The following is a 24,365-nucleotide window of genomic DNA, read 5'->3' on the forward strand; positions in this document are numbered from 1 at the left end:
CTACCCCGAAACGAAATTTTAAGAAGAAATTTTTTCTCTCGAAAACACGTCGGAAAACCCCCACCAGACCAATTTTCTGGCTACGCCACTGGACTCCGCAAGACGCTCCGATCGAATAGAGTTCGCCGCCGTACCAAACTGATAATCTACAAAACGCACATTAGACCGGTAGTCCTCTACGGACACGAGACCTGGACGATGCTCGTGGAGCACCAACGCGCACTTGGAGTTTTTGAAAGGAAAGTGCTGTGTACCATCTATGGTGGGGTGCAGATGGCGGACGGTACTTGGAGGAGGCGAATAAACCACGAGATGCATGACCTGCTGACAGAACCATCCATCGTTCACACCGCGAAAATCGGACTACTGCAGTGGTCCGGGCACGTAGCCAGAATTTGAGGCAACAACCGGGTGAAAATGGTTCTTGACAGCGATCCGACGGGCACAAAAAGGCGAGGTGCACAGCGGGCAAGGTGGATCGATCAAGTGGAAGATGACTTGCGGATCCTCCGTAGACTGCGTGGTTGGCGACGTGTAGCTATGAACCGAGCCGAATGGAGAAGACTTTTATATACCGCGCAGGCCATTTCGGCCTTAGTCTGAATAAAAAAATAAAATAATATTATTGATTCTTATTCCTTTGCGTGCAATTTTCGCGCGACGTCGCGTAGACGCTTCTATTCTGACAGGCACCTCGGTGTTGAACTTAATCTAGAATTAAAAAAAAAAACACCTAAATAAAGAACAAAAAAAAAATGACAGGCACCTTAGAGTTTCGAAGAATACTCAAAAGAAACTATTCGTTGATTTTCCGAACCGTTTTTTGTAGAAATTCGGAACAATTTCTTGTTAATTGCGGCTCTTGAAAACGCCAGTGCTTTTCGTTTTGGATTCCGAGAAGCATGCCCTTAATAAAGCTAAATATTACTATTATAGCTGATTATCGGTCTATCTCGCTGACCTCCTGTGTATTGCAGGTTGTCGAGAGGTTACTTAACAGTAGGCTGCGTGAAAAAACTTGAGGCTGATCTTGTTTTTGGTTACCATGAACGGAGTCTTCAATGGTATCTCTAAGAACAGAAACGAAGAACATCCTAATTTTGAACCAAAGCAGCGGTTAGTTCAGTTTCTTCGGTGGGCCTCGTCGGTCGTCTTCACCATATAGGCTAGTCTAAAGAATGATGGGCAACCGGTCTAAAACCGGAAACTCGTCAAGATCCTCGGAGTTTCCATCTACCAAGGACTGTCGTTCATCTCTCATTTCAGAGCGGTGGAAGCCGGTTGTAGATTGAGGATTTGCCTGTTTAAAACCTTATCAACACCGCATAGGACAAATGACAGGGCCAGGCAGACGGCTGCATTGTGTAGTACGTCGGGAGCTAGTCAGCATACTCTCCCCGATTTTCAATCAGTGCCTCCACAAAGCCTACGGACTTCTTCTCTCCGCATTTGGTGAGGCTGCAGGTGTCCTCCTACTTCGCCTTTGTTTGGCAGCAGCTATTTGACGGAAAGCCCTCGCATACGCTTCCACCACATCCGGAAACTACACGATCCCTCTCCTTGTTCAAGGGAATAGTATGTTGCACACTATGGCTGGCATCAGTTTTTCCCCATTAACTAGGGGTCAGTTGCTCGGCGCGAGGAGCTGCCACTCCGCCGCAGTCAACATAAACTGCTCCAATTCGAAGTCTTTAAAAAAAGGGATAACACGGAAGTTTTACGAAGATCGTTCACCGAGTTGCCAAACACTGACTTTAGGGACCATTATTAGCATCGCAGCACTGACGGCTCCCTTTCAAGAGAAGGGGTTAGCTTAAGCGTTGCAGGGAACAACTTAACTATGTCTCCTCGAGATGACTTGACTTACGACTGCGCTAGCTTATCAGCTCTCATCTGCTTCTTTTAAAATGGAGTGCTATACCATCCGATCTAGATATCACCACAGCCCACGGAGGTGTGCGGGCCTTCCTGCGATTTGAATATTGTAATCGCTTTATTGACGTTCTGATCAGTTTATTGCGAAAATCTTTTGATCCGAAAAGCACACCCCGGAAATTAGTATAACACCATCGCTGTTTTTTTAAGGTCATGTTTGAAGATTAAAATTTCGATTCCAGCGATTCGATTTAGGACATTATTGGCCTCCCAACCTAAAATTATAAAATTTTCAATTAATGATAATTATTTTTATGCATGCTTTAGTTTAAAATAATTATAAAGCCACACCACTTGTACGAAGCCCCAATTAAAGTGGTGGTTTCATGATTATTCCAAACAAAAACATGCCTTATACTAGGTTCGCACTAGGGCCTTGTAACATGTTATTCTGCTATCTTGATGAGCTTTTGTCGATAATTTGAATAACATGTTATTCAGGCCGTTGTGCGAACACAGTATTATAGAACTTGCACAGGATTATACAAATGCGTGCATTGGATGGCATCGAAAGTTCTCAATAAATAACTGTAGAATTCTCTTAAGCACAATAAGCTAATTCCAATAAATAATCATCTTGCAGAAGCCTTGAAAGCTCCAAACTAAAGATTGTGAATGTACAATTGTGAGCTGATATTAATGCAGTTGACGGATGTAAATCCAAGGAAAGTAAAATAATATAAAATATCACTAAGAAACACGCTTTCGACATCAAAAGATTCAATGTAGATGGTTCTTTTCGTTTTAAGTTGATTCATTCCAGTTTGAGCAACATTGAATCGGAATGAACGAATTATTCATTGTTAGCAAAAAACACCATCTCAAGGATTTTCTTCTTTTCAAACGCTTAACAATTTTTCTGTCGCCAGCTTGAGAAAAGCTTTCCTCTGGTTCAAACGGAGCATACCATTAGAATAAATGTACTTTTTTCTCTTCTCAAATCTCTTCCATTCAGGTTGCATTCCAGCTCTCGCCTTAGCTCATAGGTATCCGGACCGTGAGGAAGGAAATTAAGCAACGTTAAGATCTCATTGCACGAAGAAAAAAAAAGCAAGACGTAGAAAAAATAATGGATGCAGATGATGCCGCTTTCGATGGAATCCTGGAAAAGGTCGGCAACGATGGCCGGTTTCAGCGTCGTTTCAACCTCATTTTCAACATGGGAGCGATCATATTCGCGTCGATGTCATACATGAGCATCATCCTGGCCCTGAACAAACCGCCACACAACTGCCACGTGCCGGGCATGGATCGGTTCAACATCAGCGACGCCGAGCTGTGGAAGAATTTAACACTGCCAAGGTGGGCTGAGGGAGCTGTCTGTTATTTGGAATGATTCGTAATTTTCATGAACCAACAATGTTTCAGGGAGGAAGACAATAAGGGCGTGCTCAGCTACAGCAAATGTCAGATGTACAACGTGACGGAGGCCCATCTCCAGACGCACTACAGCCAGTGGAACTTCCAAGAGTCCGATATTATTAGTAAGTAAATACGTGTATTATCTGCTATTCTGGCTAATGTGGGTCGATGCAAATGGGGCCAAACACGACGATAATATGATGATGGTGATGCATGGTGGGACTCCTTGCAGAGATGGGACTCAGCTGTTGTTGTGTTATGCCCCATTTAATTTGCATAAACATTGCTGCTGGGTAAAGGAGGAATCCTCTTAGAACAACAGCATCAACGGGTAAAAAACCGTCGTACAGTGGGGCATTCTAAAATGTAGGAAAGATTATAATTTAATGAAGGTGCAAAAGTTTTAAATTCGATAAAATTTTTATAATTTATTCCTAGCTTTGAAGTATTGTAGAATGTCCAAAATATTTTTCCGACGAAATTCGATAGAATTCCTTTTGAAAAAATGGAGGATTTTTTCCAAGGAAACTCAAAGGGAATCAAAAGAAATTTTCGGAGGAAATCGAAGTAATCTTTTGGGGAAATGGAAGGAATTTCTTGGGGAAAACCGAAGGAAATTACAAAAAAAATTACTTTTGACCAGACGAATCGAACAAATAGGTGTCTAGGACTAGCCAACCGACCCGTTACCCGGTTGATACGAAAACCGAAACCATCTTCTTAGTTTCGAATCAGCGAGAAATGCCGGTGGGAAAAACTCGCAACCGCAGCGATGTTTGAGCCGCATCCCGAATGCTGACTGTCGAAGGGCGACGACGGGGAGAAGTGAGCAGGACTTCAGTCGTTATTTTTACATCAGATTTGGAGCGGCGAGAGGGCGGCGAAATTGATGCTTGGGTTATGTGGAAACCCCTTCCCCCGGAAGGCGCAGGGATGTTGTACGTCTTGAGATTGTAGATAGAGCATTTCAAAGACTTCTCGCTCGATTACGAAATGTTTGCTTTGCTGGAGGATTTTATTTTTTATCCGAGCGGCGCTGCCTGTTTCTGTTTTCCACATTCAACATAGCGTCAACTCAACAACCTCGGCGTTAGTGTGATTGGGAAAAGGATAATCTCCGGGAAACTATTACATGACGATCTTCGTTTTTTTTTCTTGAATCGTTTTCCGCCGTCGTCGATGATGGCACGTTGTAGTGTGCCGTTGTTCGTTTTTACGACACTGTTTACAGCAACACTTAGGCAAATTGATTCTCCTTTCGGAGTGAAATTCAAAGATTTCACAATGTTTGCTTAATATAAGTGGCATGTTGTATTCGGATTGCCGTTGGTTTAATTTTAGAACGGGACGATAAGAGTGCGACTGAAGCTTACATGGTAAGATAAGACAGATCCAGTTTTTTTTCGCAGCGTGCATTTTGTTACCAACAGCTGCTAGATATTAATATATGTGCCTTACATTTTTGTTTATGAGCACATGTAAATAAATCGATGCTCCCATAGTCTGAAATTATTCTACATAAGTTTTAGTCAGAATTTTTCTAGTTTTTCTAAAAGTGCTGTAACCTCTCGTGAATGTGTCATCACGATACAGTTTAACGACCACGTGAACCCTAGAAAACTCTAGCTCCACTAGAGCCATCTTCTTTAGGCTGACTGGTCGGGATTTGACTGCTGAATGCTTCACATCAAAGTGTTCGATCTGGTCGATCGAACGGGAGCATAGGCACGCGCTCCGTAAGTAGCCTTCGAAGCATCAAAGAGGACATGAAACTGGACTAGCGTGGGATGGTTAGCAAAAGTATGTTGGTCATCATAAACTTAAACTGATATCCACAGCTTCTTTCGTATCTCGACCTAATAGATGAATGGAGCCGTTATACCGTAATTCTTTGTTCACCGTTGTTCGTTTAAAGCAACACTGAAAACATCAATGCCCAACAAATCCGGTCCTGGTTTCAAATGGATTCTTAGCGCCTTGACCGGTTTTGGTCGATATTTACCATGTACTGCGTCCTTAACTCGTCCACCGGAAGATTTTCCAGCGCACCTTCAGCATTAGATACCCATTTATGCAGCTTGAAACCTTCTTTGACAATAGTTTTTTTTAAATCCTGCCGTTACAATACGGCCTCCTTCACTCATCGACATAGAAAAAATAAACGAGCGTAGCCTTTGCTCGGGAATGATGATTTCCTTCGTCTTCTGAAAAGTGATGCAGATATCGCGCAGCGCGAAACGAGGATTGGCCTAAATCAAACGTGACCCTACCCATATTATATGTCGCAACCGGCTCTTCTAGTGAGAATCTTTACAGGATACGCTATAGAGGAGTGTCATCGGGATGAACCTTCACTTGCAAATATTAATATTTCCAACTTTACTTAAGGACTTGCAGCCCTAGGCTCGCTCATCTCTAACTTGCAAATACATTTTTTTTTCGAAGTCTGCAATGCGAGCAACGACATGTTTGCGAAAGTGCAAAGTAATTCGGAAAGCGGATCATGAGTCACCAGTCCCATCATGACTACGTTATTAAGAGAACGGTCGTCTCGGCAGAACCGCACTCCTATATATAACATACAAGAAACACACTTTTTTATGCTTCACGTATATTTTGGACTGATAAATCAAGGTACCGTCACATGTAACACTTTGCAAAACAGATTTCAGTAATGTATGAGAGAGTAACTTCCCTAGAGGAACTTTAGGAGGAATTCCTGGAGGAACTTCCGAAGAATTTTTGAAGGAACTTCCGACGGAATTCGTTGAGGAACACCCCGAAGAACTCTTGGAGGAAGTTCCGAAGGAATTCCTGGAACAACTTTCAACTGAATTCCTGGGGGAACTTCCGGTGGAATTCCTGGAGAAACTTCCAGAGGAATTCCTGGAGGAACTTCCGGGGGAATTCCAGAACGAACTTCCAGGAGAATTCCTGGAGGAACTTCCGGAGGAGTTCCTGGAGGATCTTCCGGAGAAGCTCCTGGAAGAACTTCCGGAGGAGTTCCTTGAGAAACTTCCGGAGGATTTCCTGGAGAAACTTCCGGAGAAATTCCTGGAGGAACTTCCGGAAAAATTCCTGGAGGAACTTCCGGAGAAATTCCTGGAGGAACTTCCGGAGAAATTCCTGGAGACACTTCCGGAGGAATTCCTGGAGAAACTTCAGGAGGAATTCCTGGAGAAACTTCCGGAACTTCCGGAGGAATTCCTTGAAAAACTTCCGGAGGAATTCCTTGAAAAACTTCCGGAAAAATTCCTGGACGAACTTCCGGAGGAATTCCTGGAGGAACTTCCGGAGGAATTCCTGGAGGAACTTCCGGAGGAATTCCTGGAGGAGCTTCCGGAGGAATTCCTGGAGGAACTTCCGGAGGAATTCCTGGAGGAACTTCCGGAGGAATTCCTGGAGGAACTTCCGGAGGAATTCCTGGAGGAACTTCCGGAGGAATTCCTGGAGGAACTTCCGGAGGAATTCCTGGAGGAACTTCCGGAGGAATTCCTGGAGGAACTTCCGGAGGAATTCCTGGAGGAACTTCCGGAGGAATTCCTGGAGGAACTTCCGGAGGAATTCCTGGAGGAACTTCCGGAGGAATTCCTGGAGGAACTTCCGGAGGAATTCCTGGAGGAACTTCCGGAGGAATTCCTGGAGGAACTTCCGGAGGAATTCCTGGAGGAACTTCCGAGGGAATTCCTGGAGGAACTTCCGGAGGAATTCCTGGAGGAACTTCCGGAGGAATTCCTGGAGGAACTTCCGGAGGAATTCCTGGAGGAACTTCCGGAGGAATTCCTGGAGGAACTTCCGGAGGAATTCCTGGAGGAACTTCCGGAGGAATTCCTGGAGGAACTTCCGGAGGAATTCCTGGAGGAACTTCCGGAGGAATTCCTGGAGGAACTTCCGGAGGAATTCCTGGAGGAACTTCCGGAGGAATTCCTGGAGGAACTCCGGAGGAATTCCTGGAGGAACTTCCGGAGGAATTCCTGGAGGAACTTCCGGAGGAATTCCTGGAGGAACTTCCGGAGGAATTCCTGGAGGAACTTCCGGAGGAATTCCTGGAGGAACTTCCGGAGGAATTCCTGGAGGAACTTCCGGAGGAATTCCTGAGGAACTTCCGGAGGAATTCCTGGAGGAACTTCCGGAGGAATTCCTGGAGGAACTTCCGGAGGAATTCCTGGAGGAACTTCCGGAGGAATTCCTGGAGGAACTTCCGGAGGAATTCCTGAGGAACTTCCGGAGGAATTCCTGAGGAACTTCCGGAGGAATTCCTGGAGGAACTTCCGGAGGAATTCCTGGAGGAACTTCCGGAGGAATTCCTGGAGGAACTTCCGGAGGAATTCCTGGAGGAACTTCCGGAGGAATTCCTGGAGGAACTTCCGGAGGAATTCCTGGAGGAACTTCCGGAGGAATTCCTGGAGGAACTTCCGGAGGAATTCCTGGAGGAACTTCCGGAGGAATTCCTGGAGGAACTTCCGGAGGAATTCCTGGAGGAACTTCCGGAGGAATTCCTGGAGGAACTTCCGGAGGAATTCCTGGAGGAACTTCCGGAGGAATTCCTGGAGGAACTTCCGGAGGAATTCCTGGTGGTTCATGCGGCGGCATTCCCGGAGGACCTCCCGGTGGAATTCCTGGAGGATCTTCCGGAGGAATTCCTGGAGGAACTTCCGGAGGAATTCCTGGAGGAACTTCCGGAGTTATTCTGGAGGAACTTCCGGAGGAATTCCTGGAGGAACTTCCGGAGGAATTCCTGGAGGAACTTCCGGAGGAATTCCTGGAGGAACTTCCGGAGGAATTCCTGGAGGAACTTCCGGAGGAATTCCTGGAGGAACTTCCGGAGGAATTCCTGGAGGAACTTCCGGAGGAATTCCTGGAGGAACTTCCGGAGGAATTCCTGGAGGAACTTCCGGAGGAATTCCTGGAGGAACTTCCGGAGGAATTCCTGGAGGAACTTCCGAGGGAATTCCTGGAGGAACTTCCGGAGGAATTCCTGGAGGAACTTCCGGAGGAATTCCTGGAGGAACTTCCGGAGGAATTCCTGGAGGAACTTCCGGAGGAATTCCTGGAGGAACTTCCGGAGGAATTCCTGGAGGAACTTCCGGAGGAATTCCTGGAGGAACTTCCGGAGGAATTCCCGGAGGAACTTCCGGAGGAATTCCCGGAGGAACTTCCGGAGGAATTCCTGGAGGAACTTCCGGAGGAATTCCCGGAGGAACTTCCGGAGGAATTCCTGGAGGAACTTCCGGAGGAATTCGGAGGAACTTCCGAGGAATTCGGAGGAACTTCCGGAGGAACTTCCCGGAGGAACTTCCGGAGGAATTCCCGGAGGAACTTTCGAAGAAAAAACAGGAATTCCCGGAGGAACTTCCGGAGGAATTCCCGGAGGAACTTCCGGAGGAATTCCCGAGGAACTTCCGGAGGAATTCCCGGAGGAACTTCCGGAGGAATTCCCGGAGGAACTTCCGGAGGAATTCCCGGAGGAACTTCCGGAGGAATTCCCGGAGGAACTTCCGGAGGAATTCCCGGAGGAACTTCCGGAGGAATTCCCGGAGGAACTTCCGGAGGAATTCCCGGAGGAACTTCCGGACGAATTCGGAGGAACTTCCGGAGGAATTCCGGAGGAACTTCCGGAGGAATTCCGGAGGAACTTCCGGAGGAATTCCGGAGGAACTTCCGGAGGAATTCCCGGAGGAACTTCCGGAGGAATTTCGGAGGAACTTCCGGAGGAATTCCCGGAGGAACTTCCGGAGGAATTGGAGGAACTTCCGGAGGAATTCCGGAGGAACTTCCGGAGGAATTCCTGGAGGAACTTCCGGAGGAATTCCCGGAGGAACTTCCGGGGGGAACTTCGGAGGAACTTCCGGAGGAATTCCCGGAGGAACTTCCGGAGGAATTCCCGGAGGAACTTCCGGAGGAATTCCCGGAGGAACTTCCGGAGGAATTCCCGGAGGAACTTCCGGAGGAATTCCCGGAGGAACTTCCGGAGGAATCTCTGGAGGAACTTCCGGAGGAATTCCCGGAGGAACTTCCGGAGGAATTCCCGGAGGAACTTCCGGGGGAATTCCCGGAGGAACTTCCGGAGGAATTCCCGGAGGAACTTCCGGAGGAATTCCCGGAGGAACTTCCGGAGGAATTCCCGGAGGAACTTCCGGAGGAATTCCTGGAGGAACTTCCGGAGGAATTCGGAGGAACTTCCGGAGGAATTCCCGGAGGAACTTCCGGAGGAATTCCCGGAGGAACTTCCGGAGGAAGGAACTTCCGGAGGAATTCCCGGAGGAACTTCCGGAGGAATTCCCGGAGGAACTTCCGGAGGAATTCGCGGAGGAACTTCCGGAGGAATTCCTGGAGGTACTTCCGGGAGAACTTCGGAGGAATTCCTGGAGGAACTTCCGGAGGAATTCCCGGAGGAACTTCCGGAGGAATTCCCGGAGGAACTTCCGGAGGAATTCCCGAAGGAACTTCCGGAGGAATTCCGGAAGGAACTTCCGGAGGAATTCCCGAGGGGACTTCCGGAGGAATTGAAGGAACTTCCGGAGGAATTCCCGAAGGAACTTCCGGAGGAATTCCCGGAGGAACTTCCGGAGGAATTCCCGGAGGAACTTCTGGAGGAATTCCCGGAGGAACTTCCGGAGAATTCGGAGGAACTTCGGAGGAATTCGGAGGAACTTCCGGAGGAATTCCCGGAGGGAATTCCGTAGTAATTCCCGGAGGAATTTCCGGGGGAACTTCCGGAGGAATTCCCGGAGGAACTTCCGAGGAATTCCCGGAGGAACTTCCGGAGGAATTCCCGGAGGAACTTCCGGAGGAATTCCCGGAGGAACTTCCGGAGGAACTTCCGGAGGAATTGCCGGAGGAACTTCCGGAGGAATTCCTGGAGGAACTTCCGAAGGAATTCCTGGAGGAACTTCCGGAGGAATTCCCGGAGGAACTTCCGGAGGAATTCCCGGAGGAACTTCCGGAGGAATTCCCGGAGGAACTTCCGGAGGAACTTTCGGAGGAACTTCCGGAGGAATTCCTTAGAGGAACTTCCGAAGGAATTCCTGGAGGAACTTCCGGAGGAATTCGGAGGAACTTCCGGAGGAATTCCTGGAGAACTTCCGGAGGAATTCCTGGAGGAACTTCCGGAGGAATTCCTGGAGGAACTTCCGAGGAATTCTGGAGGAACTTCCGAGGAATTCCCGGAGGAACTTCCGAGGAATTCCCGGAGGAACTTCCGGAGGAATTCCCGGAGGAATTTCCGGGGGAATTCCTGGAGGAACTTCCGGAGGAATTCGGAGGAATTCTGGAGGAACTTCCGGAGGAATTCCTGGAGGAACTTCCGGAGGAATTCCTGAGGAACTTCCGGAGGAATTCCTGGAGGATTTTCCGAAGAAATTCCTGGAGAAGTTTCTGATGGAATTCCTGGAAGAGTTTCTGAAGAATTCCAGGAGGAGTTTCCGGAGGAATTTCCGGGGGAATTCCTGGAGGAACTTCCTGAAGAATTCCTGAAGGAACTGGAGGTTTTCCTGGAGGAACTTCCAGAAGAATTTCTGGAGTAATATCTGGAGGAACTTCCGGTGGAATTCCTCAAAGAACTTCCGGAGGAATTCTTGGATAAACATTCGGTGGAATTCCTGGAGAAACTTCCGGCGCAACTTCTGGAGGAGCGTCTGGCGAAATTCGGAAGAATTTTTAATGCATGAAATTAGTTCACGCCGCCGCCGCCGACGAATTCACGTCTCGGGCGATGAATTTTCAATCAGCTCACAGGTCAGAGCTGGTGACGATTTTAAAGTTGACCACAAACTGACTGGCGCGTTTTGTTACAAAAGGAGCTGATAATATAAGTCCATATGACAACGTGCGGCTTCCAATGTTACAGCGAAAGACACATTGTCATGCTTTTGAGCAAACGCTTTCTCAATGTCGCAAACAACTTTGTGCAGAAGAGTCGCTGAGGACTTTCCAGATTGCTTATGTTGATTAACATGAAGAACCATGTTTACCGGTTAAAGCTGAATAAGTACTCTAACGCTTCTTCATCAGAAGAAGTGCAGTCGCCATTCGGCTTGAGAGTTTCGCCAACTTGGAAATCCTTGGATCTCGCAAGAGTTTTATGTCATCCACTGGCTTCATCCAAATTGGAAACATTTGCACAAAATTTTTTTCCTGCCGGATCGCTCAGCAGATCGTTGAGCCTTCTTGTAGGCTTTCCGAATCAACTTGGATGAATCCGTCCCTGCTGAAAGGCGTACATAAAGTACATGATAGGGGAAGGCTCAAGACATGACATCGTTGGCCATCCACCAAGAATTTGTGTCGGTGGTAACGAAATCGAGGTGGTTGAAGAATTCGTGTACTTGACCTGGTGATCTCCGATAATGAAACCAACAGAGAAATACGGACTTCAGACTTCGCAAGACGCTCATATCAAATAGAGTTCCCCGCATGGCGGCCCCTTCTCCCTGCCAATGACTTTCAAGTAGTTTTCGAAAAACTCTAAATTTTCCCACAAATCACATTCCAGTACCAAAGATGACGGTTGGGGCACCTGGACTGGACAATGGATATACAAGGCGTTGTTTAACCCTAAGCATCTTGGCTGCAGTTGCGCTTGCTCAGTTAACCTTCTAGCGAATCTTAAAAACAGGTTTGCTCGGTGTGTGTGTGTGTGTGTGTGTGTGTGTGTGTGTGTGTGTGTGTGTGTGTGTGTGTGTGTGTGTGTGTGTGTGTGTGTGTGTGTGTGTGTGTGTGTGTGTGTGTGTGTGTGTGTGTGTGTGTGTGTGTGTGTGTTATTACAATCTAACTCCCACTGTCTGGCAGTGGCATTATGGATAAAATATTCGTGCAACCATTTTAATTTAATATAATTGCAAGAATCGTAGATCCGGGAGCTAGAAGGTGATAGCTCTATTGTGACTCCTACAGCCCATTTCAAGAACGCAAGCATTCCGAAGCTATAGTCGTATACAATAAGCCCCGCGTGATTACACCCACATATCATATGGATATCTGAAGTGCATTCACACTTCCTGGATCAAAAAACAATTATTTGATCCTGGCGCGTATTTAGTAATGAAATCAATCAATATTTGGAAATGCATTTATGATTCATCATAAATTACTTACCATTTTTCCAACATTATCCCTACACTAAAAATGTTTGCATTTGCATTCCTTGATCACATTCGAAAGGCAGGATCATTCTCCTATAGCAGAATTCGTTCGACTGAACATCTATCCTTCGAACATAGAAAAGTGTTAACGCAATACATTGATTGCAAAAAACATCATAATATGCAGAAATGATGAAGTTCCGTTGGATTTTTTGCAAGAAAAATTGAAATAGGAAGCATGAAACAAGCTCACTGCGTATTCCAGTATATTTCCGTCCATCTATGCTGCCATTATCATGAACCAAAGAGCTCCCAGCAGGTCCATACGCTCGTCATCGCCGGTTTCGAACACCGGCGCTGCAGTCTCGGTGAATCTTGGCCTAATGGTGATGTCATTGTGCGCGGCCGGTTTTTTGATTGGAGGAAAGATTCTTCCGGATTTTCGTAATGGATCCATAATCAAACTTCCAGATTATTCAATTCAGCGCGGAAACAGCGGAAACGTAAGAAACATAGCAAGAACATATTGAGACAATCCCACAAAACTAATCCATTTCCTAAAAAATGGGAGAGACTTTTAGCTCCCATGAAGCTTCCACATTATACACATTTTGACGTAGGACTACGTCTGTGTTTTCTATATTGGTGTACACTTTACGATTGCGAAAATCTGGGACCGTCACGAAAATATGATAGACTTTAAACTTTAATATCTAAGCCGTTTCTCGATGGATTTTCAATTTTTTTGGACCATTCGATCAAGGATGAGTCAACGATTCTTTGTATTTATTTGAAAATACTGATTTTTAACTATTTATTATCGATAATTGATAAAAAGTTTAGAAATAGGTAAACTAACCAATCACGTACATGCATCACTAGCACAGACATAAAAAATCAATCACTTGCGGGTTTGGATCTAATCCTCAGTTTGAACAAGATTTTACGCATAGCAGACGCAGAGAACACAGCATCACGGAGACGCTAATAACATTTTCAAAGAAAATCCATCGCATTGGTGGTGGTGCTCGATGTGTTGCTGCAGATCATTCAACCTCAACGAACCAGAATTTCATATGAAGAAAAGGTTGACCATAAAAATAGCACAGTGACGATCCCGCACCGCCAGTGCCGATGCTGAAAATTGATTATAAATTGTGGTGTCAGTTAGTTGGAAAGAAACATTGGGAAAAGAAAATTGGTTCTTCTCAGGACCAACATTTTACGAAAAGGAAGAGTTAATTGCGAAAATGGACTGTTTCGGTGGCATTGGGTTTGGCGTGGTAGCTTGGTTGCTGTTAGTGATCCCATTCATTAAAATTCACTACATCATCTACCTCCGACGCGCAATCAAATTAGCTATTTACGATTGATCTCATAACCAAATTCAGAATCTTGCGAGAAGATTTAATAGGATTCATAGAATTTGTCATTCTCCGAACGGTCCGTTGTCTGCGGAATCCCGATCGAAATGGCTCTCGCGCGCCGAAAAGCAGCTTTCTTATATCTAATGAAGTAATTCCATTAGCCCCGCCCCTTCATTATTCGTTATGAGTGCACATTATATTAACACCATATCAGCTCACAAAGGGGCGGGGCTTACGGGTTTAGCTTATTAAATACAAAAAAACTGCTGTTCGACGCGCGCGAGCCATTTTGATCGAAATTCCACAGAACGCGGTTCGACATTCGATGCAGCGAAGCGGACACAGCAGCACGAAGTGGGTGGCAGTGTGGCAATGCTGCAAATTTACACGATTGGATTGGATGCAGTAAGTTATTGGAATGGGAATTGGGAAAAGAAAATTGGTTCTTCTCAGGGCCAACATTTTACGAAAAGAAAGAGTTAATTGCGAAAATGGACTGTTTCGGTGGCATCGGGTTTGGCGTGGTAGCTTGGTCGCTGTTAGTGATCCCATCCATAAAAATTCACTACATCATATCCATCCGACGCGCAATCAAATTCGCTATTTACGATTGAGTTTTGAACTTTGAAGAAAGTTTATTTCGGATAGTCGGATCATTTTTCTTTTGTATAAAATCAATAAAGACGCCACCTTTGTGAAAACTATCCACATACAGCAACTACCAATTAGTGAACGTCGCTTGGACAGACAGATGCCAAGAGATTATGTTTTGTAATATGAAGAAACTTCGTCTTGAGTCAAATTTCTGTTGTCATTCCTCGCAACAATACGCATCTTAGATAAACAACATCTCATAACCAAATTCAGAATCTTGCGAGAAAGTTTCATTGGATTCTTAGAATTCATTATTCTCCAAACGGTCCGTTGTCTGTGGAAACCCGATCGAAATGGATCGCGCGCGCCGAAAAGCAGCTTTCTTATATCTAATGAAGTAATTCCATTAGCCCCGCCCCTTCATTAATCGTTATGAGTGCACATTATATTTACTCTATATCAGCTCACAAAGGGGCGGGGCTTACGGGCTTAATTTATTAAATACAAGAAAGCCTGCTGTTCGGTGCGCGCGAGCCATTTTGATCTGGATTCCACAGAAGGCGGTTCAACATTCGATGCAGCGGAGCGGACACAGCAGCACGAAGTGGGTGGCAGTGTGGCAATGCTGCAAAATTATTTCAACCTTTGGGGGCTCAGCGATAAATCATCAAGTGGCGGTCGGACAGTTGCAACGCAAGGTGTCGACAAGCGATTGGATGCAGTTAGTTATTGGACAGAAGGCGCATTGGAAAAGAAAATTGGTTCTTCTCAGGACCAACATTTTATAGAAAGAAAGAGTTAATTGCGAAAATGGATTGTTTCGGTGGTTTGGCGTAGTACCTTGGTTGCTGTTAGTGATTCCATCCATTCAAATTGACTGCATCATCTCCCTACGACGCGCTATGAAATCCGCTATTAACGATTGAGTTTTGCTCTTTGAAGAAAGTTTATTTCGGATAGTTGGGTCCTTCTAATGTATAAAATGGTGGCATTTGTATAAAATCAATGAAGACGCCACCTCAGTGGAAACTTTACACAGCAACGTGAACGTCGCTCGGACAGACAGATGCCAAGAGATAATGTTTTGTAATATGAAGAAACTTCGTCTTGAGTCAAATTTCTGTTGTCATTTCTCGCAACAATACGCATCTAAGATAAACTATATTTCATAACCAAATTCAGAATCGAGAGTATTTCATAGGATTCTTAGAATTTGTCATTCTTCGATCGGTCTGTTGTCAGGAATCACGATCGAAATGGCGCGCGCCGAAAAGCAGCTTTCTTATATCTAATGAAGTAATTCCATTAGCCCCGCCCCTTCATTAATCGTTATGAGTGCACATTTTATTTACACCCATATCAGATCACAAAGGGGTGGGGATAACGGGCTTAATTTATTAAATACAAGAAAGCTGCTGTTAGGCGCGCGCGAGCCATTTTGATCGGGATTCCACAGAGAGCGGTTCGACATTCGATGCAGCGGAGCGGACACAGCAGCACGAAGGAGTGGGTGGCAATGCTGAAAATTTATTTCAACTTTTGGAGGCTTAGCGAAAAATCATCAAGTAGCGGTGTGTCGTGACGCAAGGTCTCGACAAGTGATTAGATGCAGTTAGTTATTGGACAGAAGGCGCATTGGAAAAGAAAATTGGTTATTCTCAGGACCAACATTTTATGGAAATTGTAAATTGCGAAAATGGACTGTTTCGATGGCATCGGGTTTGGCGTGGTAGCTTGGTTGCTGTTAGTGATTCCATCCATTCAAATTTACTGCATCATCTCCCTCCGACGCGATATCAAATTCGCTATTTACGATTGAGTTTTGTACTTTAAAGAAAGTTTATTTCGGATAGTCGGATCAACATTCTTTTGTATAAAATCAATAAAGACGCCACCTCTGTGGAAACTATCTACAGCAACCACCCATCGGTGAACGTCGCTCGGACAGACAGATGCCAAAAGATAATGTTTGGTAATATGAAGAAATTCCGTCTTGAGTCAAATTTCTGTTGTTACTCTTCGCAACAATACGCATCTTAGATAACTAACAGCTCATAACCAAATTCAGAATCTTGCGAGAAAATTTCATAATATTCTTAGAATTTGTCATTCTCCGAGCCGAGCGGACACAGCAGCACGTAGGCGGTCGACGGTCGGACATTTTCACCGCAAGGTGATGTCAAGCGTTTAGATGCAGTTAGTTATTGGAAAGACGCATTGGGAAAAGAAAATTGGTTCTTCTCAGGACCAGCATTTTATGGAACGAAAGAGTTAATTGCGAAAATGGATTGTTTCGGCGCCATCGGGTTTAGCGTGGTAGCTTGGTAGCTGTTAGTGATTCCACCCGTTCAAATTAATTGCATCATCTCCCTCCGCCGCGCTATCAAATTTGCTAGTTACGATTGAGTTTTGCACTTTAAAGAAAGTTCATATCGGATTGTGGGATCAACCTTCTTTTGTAAGCATAAAGACCTTTTTGGAGGACACCATCCTCAAAAATGGCCGAAATAAAGGAGAAATAATCAGAATCAGAAGTGGCGTGAAACCAAACGCAAATAGATTTATATGCAACGTTTGGTTTTCGCCCGCGATGTAAGCGCTCGTTACAAAGTAAGGATTGTGATGTCCCCGACTGAAAGCCAGTCGAGTGGCTTCAGCGGCCAATAAGTCATGTTAATTCCACGGTTAGAGACTTCCATCCAACTGGGAACAACTATTCGACCTCTTGATTCAGTTGGCCTCCGAGCAGTTTGCTTAATGTTAATAAAACGACAAAAATTATTATGGCAAATACTATCAATTTCGAATAGCTACGTAGTCCTACGTCACCTTTGCGTACAACCCGATTGGGCTGCACCTTTGAGTTTTTTACGTATATTTTTTAGAATAATAAATCATAAAACCGCACTTAGACAGAACACTCGCGCAAGTTGCGATATACCTATCCGGTAGTTTACGAAACCTAAAACCGGAAAAATCTTAGCGGTAGCACCAGCCGAAATAAAAACTTTACGATATCGAAGACAAAATTTCGCTGTCAGAAAATCAAACCCAACCGACCGCGCACAAGGCTTATTTCGATTTCTAAAAACAGGTTTGCTCGGTGCTCCATAAACTGGAACATAAACCATCTTAATGAAGACTTCGATTACAATTTCACTGACAAATCTCGCGTAACATTTGAAAAGGGCCTACAGCCAAAAGGTAAACATTGAGAAAATGGCGTTCGAAAAAAATGCATCACAATTTCTATTCCTATTTCCCAGGTTTATGATATTTTAGGCAGCAAAAACTCCTAAAAGCACATAATCAACACTATCTATCCATCCATAACCTTAAATGCATCGAAAACATTCAAAAATGTGTCGAAATCGTTAAAATAAAATTTTAAGTCTATTTTCATTTTTTTCTCCGGAATAGGCCTTCTTGATAAGACATTCTGCATTTGCTTGTCATTCATAGACCCTTTATTTACGGCAATTTTTGAAAGTAAACACGGGATAAGGCTTTTCGGGAGGGGAAATTTTCTCTCACCGAGGTCGGGCCGATGACAGTTCGGAAAAAATTCCCGTTATCGGCCCGAAGATGGAGAAGGCTTATCCCAGACAGAGAAAAACGAGTGGCTTGGCCGTTTTTTAGGGTGGACCTACAAATATTTTGAAAATAACACGTTGTAGGCCCAATCAAAAATTAACTTTTTCTAACTAATTTATTTGAAGATGCGGAACATTTTTATACTATTAGTAGCTATTAGAGGATGCTACCGAAGGGTGTTAAAATTGAATTTGTTTACTTTTCATTGTAGGCCCTAATCAATTGTTAAGCGAGAAATACACAATGACCATCTACACCTCGCGGCTTCGCGCAATTTTCGATTTTAAAGGCGATCGCGAACTTCTTACGCCGTGTCTTGAATCAAATAAAACACGGAACTGTTTGCCTGATTATACCTAGTTTATTTTAGGGTTAGCTCATTCGTTTTCTTATGAAGACTGGTTGAGGATGAAAAAAATATCAAAAACAAAGGAGTAAAGCATAAAAGATGTGTCGATGCTACATGCAACAGCAAGCGCAAGTAAAATATGTAAATACTTAATTTGAAGCCTCTTAAACAGCTAAAAATTAAAATTTTCAAGAAATAGAAAGCAAAACAAAACACATAAAAAAGGTTTAAAAAAATTGAAATTAGGTTTTTGGAGTGATTTCAAATGTGCATCTGGAAAATTTAAATAAATAATTGAAACATAATTGTTATCAAATATTTGGCACACCTTGGGAAATAATATTGTGAATAGTATTCAAACTGTGTCATAAGGCTGATATAAGTTTTGCAATTAGTAATCTTTAACTCTGCTATTATCTTTCACCAGATTGCGCTTATGGGTACGAGTATGATCGGACATACTACGACCGAACGCCCATCACCGAGCATGACTGGATCTGTGACAAAGGTTTCCGTGAAACGAACATATTCGTGTACAACCGCTTTGGTGAACTAGTTGGAACGTTCATATTTGGCCAGCTCGGCGATACGTAAGTTTATATCTGTAATAAACCTTTTCAACATCTTCATTTATAAAAATGGACCCATAAAAATCAACAATAAAAAGTCGGCAGTCCAGTACGTACATTTGTGAAGGTGGATTAGGACTTCTCGTGCTATTGGAAGTCAGTTTTGCTATCCCGCTACCCACCTACAAAATTCTGCATTACGACATGTTGAGCGCCTTGTTAGCTTATTTATATCAGCAATAAAGGTGCTTGATACTCTGCGTATTTACACATTGAAAAGCTAATTCCAAAATTCAAATATTTCAAACGAAAATTAATCAATCAAAGGACAGTTCAATGCAGTTTGGGAAATTGTGCGAAAGAATATCATGCGTTCAGACAAAACTGGTTCTATAATTTCAAAGTTTCTTTTGATCTACGTAAAAACTGAACAGCTGACTCCATTTTAATCTCTTCAGAAACCATCATGTCGAACATGGCATATGCACACTGTTCTGCAGATTTCCCCCTGCATTTTTCCGACGGCTCGACTGATGTTACTTTCATGATTGATTTTTGCTATTTTTTTTTTCATTTCATGCTTCACAGGCTCGGCCGACGACCGGTGTTCTTCTTCAGCGTATTAATCATTACCGCCGGGCGGCTGATCTCCATGTTTACGGCCTCGATTTACGTCGTGTTCTGCATGGCCGCCGTGCTGGGTTCCCTCACGTCGAACTCGATTTTCCAGGCTCCACTCATCATCGCAATGGAAATTTCAAAAAGGTAGGTAAATGCGCCGTTGCGTGGCCACCGTTTTGCGAGTGAAATTGATTCTTCAGGCGTGTGATACGGCTGGAAGGAAGCAATGTTCAATTCTAGAAGGCTGGCTGTATGAATGCCTCAAAATGAAGCCCCGAACATTTCAAGATGGTCATTAGGTATAAAAATAACTAGCAAAGAATTTGTTGTTTGTTGTTACTTGTACAATATTTTCACGCTTTTTTCCTCAGTCAAGTTTGATGTTTTTCTATGGAAAACTCATTTCCATTATGGAACGAATACATTTCAATTACTTCCAGATGACAATGTACCAATAAATCATTATATTTATGACTTGTTTGATACGATGAACGTCGAACCAGCATCCTATCGGGATCGACTACCGTGGTTCCAATCTACTAAACGTAGGTAGCTCAGGATGGATCCACTTGCTCGACTATTTTCACGTGTTGTGCAACAACAGAATGCACAATACGACAGACGCCGCGATGGCAGAGTGCGTCCTGGAAATTTCATTTGTTGTATTCCGGTTCTGATGAAGTTTTTTATTTTGTTTCAGCGAACGACGTGGCTACATTAGCATGATGCAATGTATCGGATGGACGACGGGACTCTGCATCCTGCCGATGGTTTTCTGGGCCACGAGGGACTGGTTCTGGGCGCTGATGTTTACCACCATACCGATTTCCTTATTTATTTTCATTCCGCAGTGAGTATTTGCCGTTTGGGAGTTGGTCTGTCATGGGAGTTGGTGTTTACTAGGCTGGGGTATAAATGCATCTGCATGTTATTGAATTATGCACAATTTCATATGATTTCATCCTCATATCATGCGAATAAAAATCACCAACGCTTGAAATCCGATTTATTAATGCGGAATTGATTCAGTTCCTTGAAACTGCTTGTAGATATAGTTGTGATGTAACAATTATGTACATCAAAGTAAAGTGGTAACCTCCAGCTCCAAAACACTTTTCGAATTAAAGCTGAAGTTTACGTCGATAGATGTGTCTGTCATTAAAAAAGGTATAGGGTAAAGTGCCCAATAGTGGACCCCAACCAATAGTGGACTCTCCAGCCGTTTTTTTCATTATTACAGCACAATTTAAATATTTTGCTATGAAATTCCATCGGGAGAACCTACCTTACAGTCCTATGATTTGATTACATGCATTGAAAATGCTCTGGAAAGTAAAATTAGTTGATTTTTACAATTCTATAAAAAATGAACACGAGAGTGTCCATTATAGGAATATTTTGGGGGGTCCATAATAGGGACGAAGAACGTCCCGAAACGAAACATGAAAATCAAATGAAGTGTCGACTATAGGAAAGCAATTTCCTATTATGGACCCCCAGGGGGTCTACTATAGGGCAAATTTAGTCCAACTTTAGAATGTTAATTTTAAAGAATAACGTCGAGTATTTGAGTGTTTTATGTATGTATCGTGAAGAGGAGATGCAGAGCTTGATGTTAGACATCACGCAAAATTAATATTTTGACAATTTCCTCTCCTTATGCCAGGAAGAGCAAAATTTCGCTACTAGGGGGTCCACTATTGGGCATTTTACCCTACGACTCGCCATTGATCGAAGATCGAAGTCTCGAGAGCCGGTTCTGAATCCATCCAGGTTGGGTGGCACACCCCATAAAAGGGGCGGGAGTTCTCGATTATGTTGCTTACTATTTGTTTCTAGTCCTTCTCAGAGGAGATACACGGTAGGCTATCTCGCAAGTGAACTCTCGCTACAGGAACGAACCAAGATCTGTAACGTAAAGGACGCAAAGAGCGCAAAAAACGTGGAGCGTGGAACTTTGAGCATCCAGATCTCAACCGTTTTTCAACCAAATCTCTTGATTTTTTTACAAAACAACATGGGGGATGTCAATAATCGGCTACTAAAAGCAGATTACGTTTTCAAGTAACGGCCACTGAAAACAAGCTGGATAGTTCCGTTCCACGTTTTTTTAGGTTGTTTGTGGCCACACAGAAAGAAATAATGAAAAGTAATCGACGCGTAAATAATGAAGACGTGGAAAATTACACTATTCTGGGCGTACATGAATCTTTTCCAATAAGTTCGTTTTAAATGTATGCAATTTACATAGCATTATGACACTTATTCGTATAAAAAGTGTCATAATGCAATACAAATTGCATACATTCAGGTGATAATATCGTTCAAATTTACGCTCTTTTTGGCATTCCCTTTATGTGCATTACTTTCGTGTAAATTTCAACAACTTTTTCTATCTGTGCATCCAGCATGTTGCATGCAAGTCGTACCTTACTGTATGCAAAATTATATGGAGCAGGAGAAATGTTTGGATGTATCATAGCTCAGCCATGAAAATCTAAGGATTAATTGTAATTTGAAAGAATATGCGGAAACTAGAATTCCGAAAAATTCAGTTCAGGATCTGTCCATAACAAAACCTAACGCGTTTCTAGAAGTATGACTATTTTAGATGTTCAATGCAAAGATCGTGACAGAGAGAGGCGGCGGTTTGGAGTGAGTACAATAAGACAACAAAAAAACGACAAAAAAGTGAATACAATCTTCGTGGAAAATAGGTAAAAAATTAGTTCATCATGTCCAAAACCACCCCCGTGGCTACGCCATTGTCCGGAGGTATTCACGGAAGACCTGCGGAGCTGTTTGAGGAATTCATTCTGAATTCCCCCAGGAATTCGTTCTAAATTCTCCCCGGAATTCATTCTGAATTCTCCCCAGAATTCATCCTGAATTTCTCCCGCAATCCATTCTGAATTCCCCCAGGAATTCATTCTAAATTCCCCCACGAATTCATTCTAAATTCCCCCAGGAATTCATTCCAAATTCCTCCAGGAATTCATTCTGAATTCCCCCAGGAATTCATTCTGAATTCCCCCAGGGATTCATTCTGAATTCCCCCAGGAATTCATTCTGAATTCCCCCAGGAATTCATTCTGAATTTCCCCAGGAATTCATTCTGAATTCCCCCAGGAATTCATTCTGAATTCCAAAGAAATTCATTCTGAATTCTCCCAGGAATTCATTCTGAATTCCTCCAGGAATTCATTCTGAATTTCAGGAATTCATTCTGAATTCCCCAGGAATTCATTCTGAATTCCAGGAATTCATTCTGAATTCCCCCAGGAATTCATTCAGAATTCCCCCAGGAATTCATTCTGAATTCCCCCAGGAATTCATTCTGAATTCTCCCAGGAATTCATTCAGAATTCTCCCAGGAATTCATTCAGATTTCCCCCAGGAATTCATTCTGAATTCCTCAAGGAATACATTATCTTCATTCTAAAGCCTGGAGGCTGGGAAGCTTACTTCCAAGAGGCTTCCAAGAGGCTGAGAAACCTCTTGTCAAGAGGCTGGGAAGTTTCCTTTCAAGATGGCTGGAAAACCTCCTTTCGAGAGGCTCGGAAGCCTCCTTTCAAGAGGCTCGGAAGCCTCCTTTCAAGAGGCTCGGAAGCCTCCTTTCAAGAGGCTCGGAAGCCTCCTTTCAAGAGGCTCGGAAGCCTCCTTTCAAGAGGCTCGGAAGCCTCCTTTCAAGAGGCTCGGAAGCCTCCTTTCAAGAGGCCGGGAAACCATTTTTCAAGAGGCCCGGAAGCCTCCTTTCAAGAGGCTCGGAAGCCTCCTTTCAGGAGGCTCTGAAGCCTCCCTTCAAGAGGCTCAGCCTCCTTTCAAGAGGCTCAAGCCTCCTTCAAGAGGCCTCGGAAGCCTCCTTCAAGAGGCCTGGAAGCCTCCTTCAAGAGGCCCGGAAGCCTCCTTTCAAGAGGCTCGGAAGCCTCCTTTCAAGAGGCTCAAGCCTCCTTTCAAGAGGCCTGGAAGCCTCCTTTCAAGAGGCCCAGAAGCCTCCTTTCAAGAGGCTCAGGAAGCCTCCTTTCAAGAGGCTCAGAGCCTCCTTTCAAGAGGCTCAGAGCCTCCTTTCAAGAGGCTCAGGAAGCCTCCTTTCAAGAGGCTCAGAAGCCTCCTTTCAAGAGGCTCAGAGCCTCCTTCAAGAGGCCTCAGAAGCCCTTCAAGAGGCCTGGAAGCCTCCTTCAAGAGGCTCGAGCCTCCTTTCAAGAGGCTCAGAGCCTCCTTTCAAGAGGCCCGGAAGCCTCCTTCAAGAGGCCTGGAAGCCTCCTTCAAGAGGCCCGGAAGCCTCCTTCAAGAGGCCTGGAAGCCTCCTTTCAAGAGGCTCAAGCCTCCTTTCAAGAGGCTCAGAAGCCTCCTTTCAAGAGGCCCAGCCTCCCTTCAAGAGGCCCGGAAGCCTCCTTTCAAGAGGCTCGGAAGCCTCCTTTCAAGAGGCCTGGAAGCCTCCTTTCAAGAGGCTCCAGCCTCCTTCAAGAGGCCTGGAAGCCTCCTTTCAAGAGGCTCCAGCCTCCTTCAAGAGGCCTGGAAGCCTCCTTTCAAGAGGCCCAAGCCTCCTTTCAAGAGGCTCAGAAGCCTCCTCCAAGAGGCCTGGAACCTCCTTCAAGAGGCTCAGGCCTCCTTCAAGAGGCCCGGAAGCCTCCTTTCAAGAGGCTCAGGCCTCCTTTCAAGAGGCTCAAGCCTCCTTTCAAGAGGCTCAGAGCCTCCTTTCAAGAGGCCAGAAGCCTCCTTCAAGAGGCCCGGAAGCCCTTCAAGAGGCCCGGAAGCCTCCTTCAAGAGGCCTCAGCCTCCTTCAAGAGGCCCGGAAGCCTCCTTCAAGAGGCCTGGAAGCCTCCTTCAAGAGGCTCAGAAGCCTCCTTTCAAGAGGCTCGGAAGCCTCCTTTCAAGAGGCTCAGAGCCT

At 44.6% G+C, this 24,365-nt stretch overlaps 1 protein-coding gene across 4 annotated transcripts in view; it reads left to right on the forward strand.

Annotated features, from left to right (window-relative positions):
• LOC134205058 (solute carrier family 22 member 21) overlaps positions 1–24,365 on the forward strand; it is a 217,320-nt gene that overhangs the window by 53,696 nt on the left and 139,259 nt on the right. For all 4 annotated transcript variants that reach the window (XM_062679951.1, XM_062679950.1, XM_062679953.1 and 1 more), the window contains exons 2-6: positions 2,891–3,237; positions 3,304–3,419; positions 18,712–18,874; positions 19,442–19,618; positions 20,175–20,324. In XM_062679951.1, coding sequence (XP_062535935.1) covers positions 3,005–3,237; positions 3,304–3,419; positions 18,712–18,874; positions 19,442–19,618; positions 20,175–20,324 — 839 coding nt within the window. In that variant the 5' untranslated portion in view covers positions 2,891–3,004. The remainder of the gene's footprint in view (positions 1–2,890; positions 3,238–3,303; positions 3,420–18,711; positions 18,875–19,441; positions 19,619–20,174; positions 20,325–24,365) is intronic.

This window comes from Armigeres subalbatus, chromosome 1 (assembly GCF_024139115.2).
Source record: "Armigeres subalbatus isolate Guangzhou_Male chromosome 1, GZ_Asu_2, whole genome shotgun sequence".
Lineage (NCBI taxonomy): Eukaryota > Metazoa > Arthropoda > Insecta > Diptera > Culicidae > Armigeres > Armigeres subalbatus.